Source organism: Corythoichthys intestinalis, chromosome 1 (genome assembly GCF_030265065.1).
Source record: "Corythoichthys intestinalis isolate RoL2023-P3 chromosome 1, ASM3026506v1, whole genome shotgun sequence".
Classification (NCBI taxonomy): Eukaryota; Metazoa; Chordata; class Actinopteri; order Syngnathiformes; family Syngnathidae; genus Corythoichthys; species Corythoichthys intestinalis.
Window position 1 is genome coordinate 38,258,166 of NC_080395.1, and position 15,271 is coordinate 38,273,436.

A 15,271-nucleotide genomic window follows, 5' to 3' on the forward strand; every position below is an offset into this window, starting at 1 on the left:
TAAACGCCGCAGGGTGTCTCTGTCGACGTGCCGGTTGATCGTCTGGCCCACATTGAAGGGAAAAACTCATAACATGTAGTTTGGGTTTGAAATGTATCTTTTATGACACCTGTCTTGGCATTTTTCTCTCACACCTCATACGTAGTATGACTGCGTAAGTCCTACTTTTATTTAAATTCATCCCACTAAAGTGTGCTAAAGGTCTGTCTCTTTCTTCTCCCTCCCCTTCTGTTTCTCTCTGGTTCGCTCTCTCTCCCCTCTCTCTCTCCTGCCTCCCAGTCGTTGCTGCTCAGTGTGCTGTGAGGACCAAGCGAGAATCATATCTCTCCTCCGTTCTTCTCTCCTCACCTTCACTGAGCCACTCCATCCCTCCTCCTCCTCTGCTATGACATCTCACACCAGCTGCGCGCTGCCTCCGCCAGCCCGACACTGCTCATCCACCATGGACATGCGCGCCTGGAATAGCCGTGATTGATCCTCGGCCGGCGTTAGTTTTTTTAGTGTTTTGTTTGGCTTTTTGAAAAGCTAAAAGAAGAAAAGGAGGAGGGGGGCGGCCGTCATCTTTTACCCCCCTCCGCTCCCTTCAGCCAAGCAGAGCGGCAAGGTGGGGGGGAAGGCTTACAGCCAGCTTGGATTTATTTAACATCAACATGATGGATTTGGAGGTGCCAGTGATGGCGATGAAGCGGAGGAGGCTGATGGTGAGGAAAATGGCCCGACTAAGACGCGACCTCTCGATTCTCCTCCTGACGGGGCTCCTCCTCGGGGATTTCTCCGCCTCTGGAGGTGAGTTCTGAAGTCTGTGTGTGTGCGTGCGTTAAAAGAATCAAACAGCACGATCGTGCCGTACCTAACTTGTGTGCGAGGTCCCCAGAAAAAACGACTCATGCATGCGTTGAAATGTCTGTGTGTTCACTGAAGTTGGTCATTTTTTAGGGGCACATTCTCCTTAATTGCAGCAAAGTAGTTCAAAAATGAATCATTAAAGACTTCAGCCTTCAGTCTGTGCCTTTACCCTAAATGTGCACTTGGGCTCCCGACTTTAAAATCGCACACAGTCAAAGTTGCACACGGAGGGGAAGTTGGGTTTCATGTGCTGGAGTTTCTCTCCGTTGCTGCGGCGATGCTGAGGGGAAGGATGCTCTGTGTCAGTGGGCCTGCAGTGCTGATGCTGCTTGTAGTGCTGGTGGGAAGTTGGTGACCAACATGGATGCAGCTCAGTGGGAGGAAAGTGTTAACATTCACATTTTGGTGCAGGGAGCTGACTTGTGTTTGTCAATGGCTTCTCTGTCTTGTGCCTGGCGAGCTTCATGCTTGTCCTCATACTTGTCACTGTATGCTTTTCTCACACCCATGCATCAACTTGTCACAAAAAGAATGATTCCATAGCAACAGTTTTAAGCATATACTGAACACAGGCCTGTCACGATAAATACTATATTGACTTTTCATGTTGTAAAAACTATAGTTGGCCATTTTATATATCGGTTTATTGTCCGATATATAAAATGGCCAGCGATTTAGTTAAATTATGTGTCATCATCATTCATTCAATTTGCCTTGCATGGTCCCTTTTTCCCTCTAAGCAGACTAGCTTTCTATTGGAGGCGGGACTCACATATATACACACATTGCCGATACATTATTTATTGAATTGATGAATATAATTTTTCATGACTTCCAAGTGTTTCCGTGATGAATTAGTCACATGGTATGAATTACGATTTAGAAATTGTGGTACGAGTAGCACCAGTGGCACACCGGCACCATCTAGTGGTACGCAAAAGATTGAATGAATTAAACATTCAACCTAAAACTTCTGCCTTTTCAAATAAACACGTTGGCCTATTTCACTAAATTATTCTTGGCTGCCATTGACAGCGCTAGACGTCCATTCCATTTTGACTGGGAGATTTGGCAGTTAATAACATTTGCCAACCCTCCCAGTCTAAATGGATTGTCTAACACCATCAATGGCAGACAATTTGTTCATGTTCGTCTGATGGTGGTACTCAGAGAGCTGCTAATGCTCAACTTATCAACCAAACTACACAACTGCATGTGAGAAGTGGGCATATTGTCGATTAGGTTCCCGATTCGTGTAAGCGGTTTAGGAATTAAGCAACTTCTGCCAGCTGTTCATCTGTGATTCATCTCCAATCTGTTTTATGCTCATATTTTCCTCACTGTTCATCAGCTTTCCTCCTTTATATTGCAATGCCTCACAATCAAATGGTCAGATATTATCATATTATAAAATATACAAAAAAGGACCATGTAGAGTCAAGCTCACCAGCAACATTTAGTTATTTTAAAAAGTGCACACAGTTAGATGAACTTAAAGGAAATTAAAGGGCAAAATGACATCTGGAAAGACAGACGGAGGATGGCAATAATTTATTTTGTTTGTCCGTGAACCCCAGATGGTTGCCACCTTTAAATGTGGATGATGCACTTTAAATTCAAAGATGCAACTAATTATTGATTGTCTGGAAATGTCACTTAAAATGTTATGAAAAGTCAAGAAACTTTAACAATCCCAGTGACATTAAAATATGGGGGATAAGGCCGGAAGAAATGATCAAATGTCAATGGAGATAATTCACATGCTATTTTCATTTATTATTATAATTATTATGCCGATGATTAGCTTGTATGCCGCAAAAACAACTCATGTCAGTGGTTATGATCCCTTGCACCACATCTGTCTCTCTTTCTTACTGATGATAGCATAGCGTAATAAAGTTTTATTATTAAGCTCTAGACACTCACATATACACACACAGTTTTAATTACTTAAGGTAAAGACCAACAACGCCATCACACGTTTACACACAAAGTGACAATTAGCTGACATTGAGTCAATGCCAAACAACAAGACTTTGCAAAATGTCTGTCCCCTGCGTGTAGCTCCACTGGCATGCTAATGTCACACACGGGAAAAACGTTGCTGTGGTAGATGGGACGACTGGAGACTGATTAAAAGGAGTTTCAGTCCAAACTCACTGCATGTGACAATGAAACAAAAAACGAAAGGGTGTGTGAGGTTAACTTCTTGTGTAATGAAAAACAAATGTGTTGTATGTGATGTATGTATTTGACTTCAATATGCAACCTCTGTGTAGGACAGTTCCCGTTGTTAAATTAATTGCAGATAATTGCACGAGTCACTATGGTCTGAGTTAGACCTGTCGCGATAAATTTTAGTAGGCGATATATTGTCTCATAATTATTGCCAATATGCGATATTATTGTCAGTTTTTTTTTCAACCTTTCAACCACGAGTATAGTCACAATACACCCTAATAAATCACCGATTCAAATGCAATAAATTGTCATTCTTAAATAAAACACAAACTACATTAAAATTTATAAATATTAAATTATATTAAATTATATTAGTATTTTTTGTTGTCTACCAATTAGAATTAAAAGTGTTAATTTGATCCAAAATGACTGTCATCTTGTCTGCAAAGTGTGCATGCCACAAATTTGAAGCCAAATTTTTATCATTTATTACATAATATTGTCATTGCCAATCAGATTTTTCCTCATGGGTGTCATTTTAAATGGATTCCTAGTGTAGAATCTGAAGTATATGTGATTGGCTCCAGAAATCTGAAAATTATGTTTATTTTGAAATGTCTACCAGAAATATGTTTGCTTAGCCAATAACCATAAGCTTTACACTTAGCAAAACGAAAGCATTGCGGAGAAGACTGCCAATGTTTTATAACAGGCTAAAGAGGTTAATACATTGTCTTTTTTCCATTAGCCTCAATGTAGCAATGCTAACATTTTACAATGTTTAATATAGAAGTGTTTCCTTATTTTGTATGTCTGAACTTAAATTCTACGGCGTGTCTATGGCCATAAACATCTGTGAAAGCTAATGGAGTCTCAAACGCAATCAACATGCACGTGTGCCAAGTGCACGCACGCATGAATGTAAGTACGCACACACGTGGCGATAAATCGCAGCCAGGAACATTACCGCCTTCTATTTATTTACCGTGCGATAATTTGACTTATTGCATATCGCGTCAGGCTTAGTCGGTGTCACAAGTAAGTCCCGACCCTTACCTATTGTGGGCAAGTCGAGTCGAGTCACGAGGTTATTTTGAGTCAAGTTGAGTTGAGTCATAAGGTGATGTTAAGTCAAGTCAAAGATTGTAAACATGAGTCATGTCAAATCAAAAGGTTGTCAAGACAAGTCAAGTCACAGGTTAGTCAAGGCCTTCACCATTGTTCACCAGCCCACCCACAAAGCACCCAGGTTTATCTTTGACACTGTCAGGGTAAGTCGATGCTAAAAAAAAACGAAACAAAAAAAAAAAAAAAACTGTGGTGTAGTCTGCTGGGAATAAACCAGCATTAAGTTATTCCTAGCGGATCACTGACAGGTGGGAATCAATCCAAGATCCAAATTTTTCGAGTCAGCTTGTTGAGTCTCGAGTTATTGCCTCACAAGTCAAGTTGAGTCTCGGTCCCTCCCAGATCGAGCGAGTCATGTCCGGGTCTGCATTTTTTTTCTTCAAGTCCGAGTCGTGTTGCTAGTAGGCATGTGCCCATGATAACCTTAAGGCAAAATATCATGGTTTCACAGTATCAGGGTATTGCAAGTACAGCTCTAAAATGTGTTACTTTGAAATACAGTGTATCACAGAAGTCAGTACACCCCTCGCATTTCTGCAGATATTGAAGTATATCTTTTCATGAGACAACACTGACAAAGCTGAGAGCCCGCCCATCTCATCCGAACATAGGACATGGTTCCAGTAATCCATGTGCTTTGCTGACATGTCTTCAGCAAACTGTTTGCAGGCTTTCATGTGTACTGTCTTCATAAGAGGCTTCCTCCTGGGGTGACAGCCATGCACACCAATTTGATGTAGAGTGCGGCGTATGGTCTGAGCACTAACAGGCTGACCCCTCACCTCTTCAATCTCTGCAGCAATGCTGACAGCACTCCTGTAATGAGTAACATGACATTTTGGAGGGAAAATGACAAGCAGTACTCAATTTGGACATTTAGGGATGTACGTAGTTTCTATGAGGTGTACTCACTTTTGTTGCCAGGGGTTTAGATATGAATGGCTATATTTTGAGTTATTTTGAGGGGAAAATACATTATCTCTATTATATAAGCTGCACACAGACTACTTTTCATTGTGTCAAAGTGTCATTTTGTCAGTGTTGTCCCATGAAAAGATATGCTTAAATATCTGCAGAAATGCAAGGGGTGTACTCACTTTTGTGATACACAGTATCTGGGTTTAAAAAACAAACAGTTTTTATTTTTCATTGAACAGGATTTTTATTTCTCAAAGCATATTAGCAAATTGAAACATAAGTATAATGTTAGGTTAAAATAAAATAATTAAAAAAAAACAAAATATTCTAAATAAAATTAAAATAAATGCAGTCATTTAGGTGAGCCTGAACCCACAGCCACAGCTCAACATTATTACCATCAGAACAAAATTAATTAAATTATTTCCCATTAAAAACACATGAGTATAACTCGTATCATGTTTACATTACACACACACTCTCTTTCTCAACACAGACAGTTGCCAAAGAGAAAAAAAACACATATTTGACCAACGCTAGACACACTAAACACGTTGGAGGTAAATCTCGAAGCTGGTGGGAAACTTTCCTGACAGTGTTTAATAACTTTTAATTTTGTATAAATGCGAAATTATATTGGGGGTATTGCCTCCTTGGCAGCCACCCTCCAAAAGAGTTTTACCTCCTTCAGCCATCGTGTAGCACAGCTGACTTGACACTGAGCAACAACCAGTGGCGGAGGGTTGAGCCTTACAGCTGGAAGTGAAGGATTTCTCCATGCATTTTTGGGACATAAAAAATAGCTAATACCTTAGGGAGAGTATGACGGAAAATGTTTACGGTTTTGAAACCTTGACGTTTTCCTACCATGGCATACCTTGACATCGGTAATCAGCACATGTCTAGTTGCGAGTCATCAAATCTGTGAGTCCAATTGTCTGCTTCATTGTGTTTTAGTAACATGTTTAAAGGGACAGACAACACTGAGTATAAATGAACTTCAAAAGACGGTTGCTCAAAGATTTTGTTTGCAAATCGCAAATATATTAAAGCTCTGATAATGGAAAAAATGTTTAAATGCAAAATCATTTTGTGACGTCAGATATACCGACATGCATACAACGCTGATAGACTCACGCGTGAGTGTGTGTGAAAATGAATATTAAGGATGTCAAAAGATAGGGCCGATATCAACCTTCAAATTTGGATTAAATACACATTTGCTCAGTATACCTTCTCCCTCTGCATATTATATTCCTACTTTTCAGAACAACTGACTGACTGCTGAACAGAACACTGGCTATTCTTATCACAGTACATTCCTTTTATTTTCAGGTTATGTCAAACAAAAATTTCCTTGTAAAGGTATCATTTTCATGCAGTTCCGCAACTCATCTTGTGACCAGTAAACATCTTGAACATCGCTATATCCTCAGTATTTTTGGCATTGTGGTTGCGAGTCAAGAAAACAACAATGACTTTGAAGGAAACGCAAGCACTACCTCACCTAATCAGATGCAGGAAAAAGCGTGGCACCTCTTTGAGTGAGTGATTGCCAGGTACTTGAGCATTCTTGTCCCAAGAACAAGGACACTTGATTTAGGTATATACAGTATAGCATAGCAAATCAGTGTGAATTTTTGAACATCTATTTTTAATATGCTTTTCTGTTTTCACTTGCACTGCCATTGAGATACTCTTGTGGCCTAATTTACTAAAATCGGGATGAGCAGGTGCGGAGTTGCATGTTTACCCCATGAGCGTGTTGCAATACTTTTGTTAAAATAGTTTATAAAACAAAACAAAAAAAAATATTAAATTTGCCATTAATCAAACATTTGTATATTTTATGGTGGACATCGAGTATGCAACAGTAAAAAGCTTTCTGAGACATATTGCTCCTTTATGATGGCTTTCAAATGAGATTGTGCTTTGACAGAAATTTTAAAAGGGCCTTGGCCTGCATACAGTAGATTATAACAGAATAAGATGGTAGGCGAAAATGTTTCTGTGAAGACAGAGACCGAGAACTAGTATGTTAGCGAGTGAGATCGTGACAGAGGAACAGACAATGTGAAGGAGAAAATGAAAATGTATTCCCCAGCAGACACGATTAATCACACACGACTTTTCCATCTTGTGCTGCTCAGCTAGTAATGCCTGGAATTAAATAATGACATCATAACCCTGTCCGTCTGGAATTTATATCTTTAGATTTGTAGGGAAATACGCCGAGGTGACCCGGAGCCTCGGCGAGCGGGCCTGCCACATCTGTTGATATTAATGTCAAGGTACAAATGTTTGATGGTTGCAGTCAATGCCACAATATACGACAGACAGCAGATTATGTTGTGTGTCATTTTGAATGAAACAATTGTATATCAGTATACATCAAGACATTGTAGAGTGTGCAACTGTGCATATTTGTAAATAGTAGAGGAATGTATGACAATTTGTGAAAGTCAAAACTGTAAGTGATAATGATGGTTGGTTCATTTTATCAATCAGTTTAACGCAGGGGTGTCCAAACTTTTTGCAAAGGGGGCCAGATTTGGTGTGGTAAAAATGTGGGGGCCGACCTTTGCTGACGTGCTTTACGTAGAACAATATATTTAAGCAAATTTTAGCAAGCCATTCAGTGTGGCACATTTGCCTTTGTAGCGTTCTCTTTCGACTCTCGGGCATTTGCAAAATACTGTTGCTGTGAAATTAAACTAGCTTCAAGTTGCTTCAATTTCTCGTTGCGTATCTTCCCTGTAATCTTGTCGTACATGTCAAATAGTCTTGTTTGGTAATATCGCCTAACATTGAAATCTTTAAAAACAGCGAATGACGCAGACACAGTTGTTGCGTATTTTAGTGAAGAAATAGTCCAATTTCCACCTATCCTTGAAGCGTCGGCCGTCACAGTCAACTTTCTTTTTTTTGTTGTGGCCATTTTAGAAAATGGAAGTAATGGGTCACACGGGATAATGTTGCTTAGCCCTTAAATACCTGCAACATGAAGCAATTACCAGAGAATCCCAAAATTTGAAAAATAAGGTCCTAATGAGAACCTTTTTTTCAAACTTGTAAAAAGAAAAGTCAAAATGAATATGTGTAATAAGTGCTCTTATATCTATAACCCATGCTAAATCATGTTTTTTTTCTCATGGAACCTGCAGATGCATGTGTTGACTTGCATCCATCATTTTTTTTTTTTTTTTTAAATAAGAAATGTTAAAATTCTAAATCAGTCTCAAAATCATTAAATTTTAGGTGTATCAAATGTGATACATTTGGTAAAGTGCTGCTGCCTTTTAGTGGGTAAATTAGGAGCAGCATTTCATGTGTAAGCTACTTCATATACTGGTTGCAGTACTGCTGACCAATTTATTAAGTCTGAGTGCGGGCCAGACGTTATTGATTTTATGACGGAGGCTGGGGGCCGGATGAAATTTGACCATGGGCCACATTTGTCCTCCGGGCCGGACTTTGGACATGTCTGGTTTAACGCTTACTCTGTTAGTTGAGTACGCCGTTTAATTTCTTAAATAATGTGTTATTTCCAGACAATTTGGGTAAATAGAGACATCAAGTTTGTGATTCCAGATGGACAGGATTAGAATTTTGCATGAGAGGGTGATCAGATGGGAAATGCAGTTTTGAAACCCTAAACCTTAATTACAAAATCCAAACAATCGTCAGGGCTTTCATCTCAATGACTCAACACAAAATTTAAGTGAGCGTGTATTCAAGACATCCTATATCTCATTGCTTTGCCAGTTCAATGTGTCTGCTGTTTTGTTGTCTGCATACTTCCAGTTTCAAAGTAAAAAAAGCCTAAAAGAACCCCAAACACCAAATGTTCTGAATGTTTGGTGAGCTGCAAATTGCAAGCTCACAGCAAGACCCCGAAAGTTGCTGTAATTGGCTGGTGTCGAGTTTTTAATGTTGTCTCTTTGACACAACAGTTTGTTGCTGTTTCTCTGTAGCTTTTGGTGCAGACGCCTCGCTGTGGTGGGAGTGGAGGGTTATTTCATAACACAGGATTACTCAGCCAGCTCTAAAAATAAGCATGAAATGAACCTCTCGACTGGCGTTCATAATGAAAGATTGCTCGGTGTGGCTACAAGATAGCCATGAAAACTAATATCCAAATTCAATTTGACAAATTGCTCCAGAACATCAACAGCTATGGTATATTTCACCAATTCTAATAAAGCGAGTGCCATCATTTCCACTGAAATGTTGATGGCTGCAATAAAGTCTGGTATGAAGGGATGCTGTTTTGTATTTTTGGTAGTAAATTGATTGCAGATGGAACTGTAAATGTTAATGGGAAGTTATGTGTGCACTTGTTGCTCAACAAGCTGCCATAAGACCGTATAACAGTAACTAATAGTAATTATAATAATGTTTTTATTTATGTACAATACAGGTTTTAAGATCTGATCTCGTGGTTATAAATTAGGGCCTTATTACATAATTTTCAGCTGAGTGGCATCAGGCACAGTTGCTTTCTAGTAGCTGGAACCTTTGTACCCTAAACTTGTTTGGCGCTTGTCCTCAGCTGATAGGGCAAGCTGAAAAATAATGTTATCTAAACTTAACTAATCACCAAGGGTGTAGGTTTGGTCTCAACATTGGTAGGGACAATATAACAGCATAACCTGCGTATACACTTTTTTTTGCTGGGGACGGGACATTTATAAGACCAAACAGACGGGGTGAACGAGGGTGAGGGCTACATTTCTCACCAATATGAACCTAATTAATTGATAGGCTAAATGATCAAGGCAAAATAAATCTGTATCGACTTATACTAACTTTCCTGTAAATTGATTACGGTTATACAGCGTTCAGTTCAAACCCTTGTCTTCAAAAACTACTAAAGAAACATTTTGAAAACTTCCAGAATAAATGTCTGGATTTTATTGGCAAATTTAAATTGCAATATTTGAACACAAATTATATCAACATACATAAGACATGCAAACTTGTTAATCATCAATTCTATAATCCATCTATAAAGGGGTAATCCTTGGTTCACTACATTTCTTCCAGTTTGATTAACGTTAACAATAGAAAACATACAGGAGGATATTTCTCTCAACGCAGCTTCCTCCTTGAGTTCGAGAAATTCACACAGATTCATGTTATGCTAACTCTGATGCAGGGCGGACTTTCAGTATCAAAATTAGTGTTGGGTTCCCCACCTCCACAACATTGACATCTTTTTACATTACTAACAGTGGCTTCTGCTGGCGAGAAAAAAAAATTCTAATATCCCTCGTCTTCAAAGGGGCGGAGGAGGCGGCATGTTGTCTTTCTGTTTGGCTGTGAATGCGTGTGTGTTTGAGGTGTCAAGTTATCAGCCAATCAAACGTGCGTTGGGGGGGGTGGACTGGCACATTCAGCAAGTGAAAAGGGATCAATGTAAGTCTGAACATAATGAAAGTACTGTAATTCACTTAATAATGGTCGGGTCACTTCTTCTTACAATATATGGGAAGACAATCAAAATGACCTAAATAACTGAAGGCATTATAAAATGCAAATAGGGTTGCTAAAAAGTTGGTGGTTGACAATTTCAGCATCCTGAAAAGTTGGTAGTGTTATGTCCCTACCGTCCCTATGCAAACCTACAGTATGCCCTTGCTAATGACATCAACAGAATGGAAGATGCAACAGATTAGTGAATGTGAGCCACATTCACCATGAATTTGTGACAAATTTCCGGGATTTTATGAAAAGATTATTTAATGGTGTTGTTTATCGATGAGCAGAATTGAGAATTCACCCATGAATTACATCACTGCTTTAGTATATACGTATTTGATTAAGACACGCTTCTGTTAGTCATTCATTTTGTTTAAATTTCTTTTTAATTGTTTTATGTATGCTCTAAGAGGGAAAAAGATGGTCACGAAATATTTTCACTTCTTCAGTACCAATGGTATTCGGGTATTTGTCAGTTTTTTGTTGCATAATTGCTGTATGATGATATGATTATCATTGTTGGCAGGGTATTGTGATATTATTGCACTCTACAATTAGCATCTCTACGTAATTTACACTGCTGCCAAAAGCACAATTTGCTTCAGATCTGGCTTAGATTTAATTAATTTGGAACAGGGTATTGGCCTTTCACTTGTAAAAGTATAGTTGTCGTAACCACAGGCAAAATTGTCCTTTTTAAATGGAGATTACTATAATGAATTCTATTTGAAAGGTTAATGAAACTATAATCGACCAATTCCCCACTAGTTAGGCCAATGCCTCCCAATTACTGCTTTTATCCAGTGACTACTGGACTGTCTCAGAAAATTAGAATACACAATATTCTAATTTTCTGAGACAGTCCTGTACATTAATCCACCATTTAAAGCAGGGGTGTCCAAACTTTTTGCAAAGGGGACCAGATTAAGCGTGGTAAAAATGTGGGGGGCCGACCTTGGCTGACGTCCTTTACATAGAACAATATACAGGACTGTCTCAGAAAATTAGAATATTGTGTATTCTAATTTTCTGAGACAGTCCAGTATATAGGAATACATGAGAAAAAAAAAACCTTAGAAAACGCATGTATCATCAAAAATAATAATAACAACAAAAACATCCGTTAAGATCGTAAAGCCAAGTATCAGCAAAAAAAACCCTGAGGTCTGTTTAAAACACTTGTTTATTGCTTGTATCTTTAATAGGCAAAACACACGGGAGGCGATGAACGATTGTGAAAGTCATCGCCGTTGAGCTGATAGCCATCACACGGGGCGCGTATGGAGATAGAATAGTGCCAAAAGAAGTGAGGTTGTAAAATGAAAATTATACCTGTAAAATGACCAATTTTAACTAAAAAACACTTGTATTTCCAAATTTTGCGTTGTGTAATAAACATGAAAAAAAAACACGATGTAAAAAATAAATTCTACAAGTGTTTTTTTTCCAATTACAAGTGATTTTTTTTGTTCTACAGGTTTTTTTTCTTCACTACGGATTAAAAATTAGCAATTACAAGTGCACAAGTTTTGTCATATTCTTGTCGAGTTTTATGAGCCAAAAAAGATACTCGTAACCTAGTTTTAAAATAAAAACATACCTGTAAAATGACTAATTTTAACTTGTAAAACAAAAAAAAACCCAACTTGTATTTCCAAATTTTGCGTTGTGAAATAAACATGAAAAAAACACAATGTAAAAAATAAATTCTACAAGTGTTTTTTTTTCCAATTACAAGTGATTTTTTTGTTCTACAGGTGTTTTTTCATCACTACGGGTTAAAAATTACCAATTACAAGTGCACAAGTTTTGTCACATTCTTGTCGAGTTTTATGGGCCAAAAAAGATACTCGTAACCTAGTCTTAAAATAAAAACATACCTGTACATTTGACTAATTTTAACTTGTATAACAAAAAAAAAAAAACTTGTATTTCCAAATTTTGCGTTGTGAAATAAACATGAAAAAAACACAATATAAAAAAAATTCTACAAGTGTTTTTTTTCCATTTACAAGTGATTTTTTTTGTTCTACAGGTGTTTTTTCTTTGCTTACAACCTCGCGAGTTTTGTCTCCCCCTTGTCGCGTTTTCAGAGACAAAAGTCACTTGTACCAAAGATGAAAAAATCTACTTGTACATCGAAATAATCTGTTGTAAAAAACAAACACAAAAATATCATTCCAAGTCGTGGTCAAAAGAAGACGTTAAGAACACAATCTAGTGAATAGTTCTTCGGGTGTTTTTTCTTTAATGATCTACAAGTGTTTTCTGAGCATGTACAACTAAATTTCGGGGTAAGCATGTGAGCCAAAATTCTGACCAATCAGAACGGCGATTGTTCAGGAGGAGGGCGGGACACACCATTGCCGACCTGCTGGCTTCTGCTTCCACTTCCATATGATGGCAGATGATAGAAATGGCGAAACCCCTTAGGTAAGGAGTTTACTTTGTTTTCTCTTGTGTGTCATGTACTAAAATGATTTTTCAAGCAAATTTAATCCTAATTTCAATATCAGTTGATTTTGCAGGGCACGAAAATCCATGTCGAGACAGTTAGCCACAGTTAGCTATGTTGCCTTTGCATGGCCACGGACGGTAACTTGGTAAGGTCCTGGGTGACTCGTACGCGAAGGATGGGAAGGAGTTGGAAAAACATTTGATAGAATGTAGCTAACGACGACGCGCACCGTAACTAGCTAAGGTCTTTCACACACAGGTGTTCTACTGTTCTTCTGCATTCATTAATCATTGCCTGGCAAGTGTATTAGTTTGCTACTCAATAATGCAACTAAAGCAAAAAAAAAAAAAAAAATCATTGACAAAGAATAATTTCCTCCGTAAATATTAAATTTTTGTGTATAAACTGTATGACTGTCATGATTATGCACTAAATTTTGTCATGGCTGTCTTTGGAACTTTGCTTGCAACTTAACCATGTCACAATGCTCATATACAGTATTACCTCTTGTGTTATTGCTCAAATTGGTGCATTTTATTTTAACAGGATCTAGATTCCGGATTGACTGGGAAAACAAGTGAGCCAAACTCTGGAATTTTCATACCACATATTGAATGCCAATTCACGACTGCAGAACATGCTTGATTGGCTGATGCTTTGGACCCACTAACATCAAGTAATCTTGGTGCAGACATTTTTTATGACACTGTAATGCATGTACATTGAATATGTATAATTTCATTAAACGCCCTTTAAATTGGGGGAAACATGACGTACCTTTTGAACATTTTATTTCACCAACATTTTTCATTAGCAATTCTTGGAACATTTGTACTATGGAGGACCAAAGCTGCAAAAATTAAAAATTAAGGAAAAATAAAAGTGCATATGAAAACGAGAATGATTGAAACATAAGATTCAAAGATGAAATATATGGAAATGCATCAAGGTAAAAATTTTAATTTTGGTGGCTTTGGACCTCCATATTGAACAGGGAACATGTAACAAATTTACTGTTTTACCATTGTCAAATATTTTGAGAAGATCAGCACCCTAGCAAAAGCAGTCTGGTACAGGGGTGCCCAAGTCCAGTCCTCGAGAGCCCCTATCCAGCTTGTTTTTCACGTCTCCTTCCAACACACCTGACTCAAATAATCACGACTGTTATCAGGCTCCTGCAGAGCTTGCTGATGAGCTGATCATTTGATTTTGGTGTGTTAAAGGAGGGAGACATGGGAAAACAAGCTGGATAGGGGCTCTCGAGGACTGGACTTGGGCACCCCTAGTCTAGTACGACAGGTCAAACAAATTTTTAAAAAATAGGACCACGAGATTATCCTCTTAATATTGCAATACATGACTTCATTCTTCTAATGTTATTACTTTTTTTTCTTGTACTAATACGACGACTTAAATCTCGTAGTCGCATTTTTTTCCTCTTTTGTTTAGCTTTAATACTCAGTTATACAAAAGCAATACGCTATAATTCCAAAATAGATAATCTACTGATGCACTGCAATACTTCCAACTCTGTTTAAAGTCCTCAAGTTGAGTAGTGTAGTGACTGGGCAATCGTAGGAAAGGGAGGGGAGTTGAAGATGTGGGATGCTCTGCTTCAACTACTGGACTGTCTCAGGAAATTAGAATACACAATATTCTAATTTTCTGAGACAGTCCTGTATATTGTTCTATGTAAAGGACGTCAGCCAAGGTCGGCACCCCACATTTTTACCACGCCAAATCTGGTCCCCTTTGCAAAAAGTTTGGACACCCCTGCTTTAAATGGTGGATTAATGTACAGGACTGTCTCAGAAAATTAGAATATTGTGTATTCTAATTTCCTGAGACAGTCCAGTATCTCCACTTGCATATCTTCCAATGGAATCTCCCAGCCAACTGAGAATTTCACCAATTGTTCCAATGTGTCTTGAGGATCTGCGAAGGTAATGAACAAATTATATAAATTGAAACTATTTTAAGGTAACTTTTCAATTACAAGGTTAGAATTAGAGATGTCTCAATCGCATATTTTTGCACCCAAGTGCGAGTTCACCTGATTTTGAATCCCGATCGCATACCTAGGCATTATCATAGACTTCACTATGAGATGGTGAAGTCTATGGCAATATATGGAAAAAAAAATATTCTTCTTTAAATGAAACTATCCCAACATGATATATGCAATGGTGGTTTTGGTAACTATCCGTATAACAAGGTACAGTGATACCTCAGCTAACGAACATAATTGGTTCCCAGAAA

General features: G+C 38.1%; 1 protein-coding gene across 2 annotated transcripts in view; it reads left to right on the plus strand.

The window, feature by feature from the left end:
* The first annotated feature begins 304 nt into the window (after nt 1-304).
* Nucleotides 305-15,271, plus strand: part of LOC130927696 (CUB and sushi domain-containing protein 1-like) — a 687,910-nt gene continuing 672,943 nt past the window's right edge. For both annotated transcript variants that reach the window (XM_057853669.1, XM_057853670.1), the window contains exon 1: nt 305-786. In XM_057853669.1, the coding sequence (XP_057709652.1) occupies nt 651-786 (136 nt within the window). In that variant the 5' untranslated portion in view covers nt 305-650. The remainder of the gene's footprint in view (nt 787-15,271) is intronic.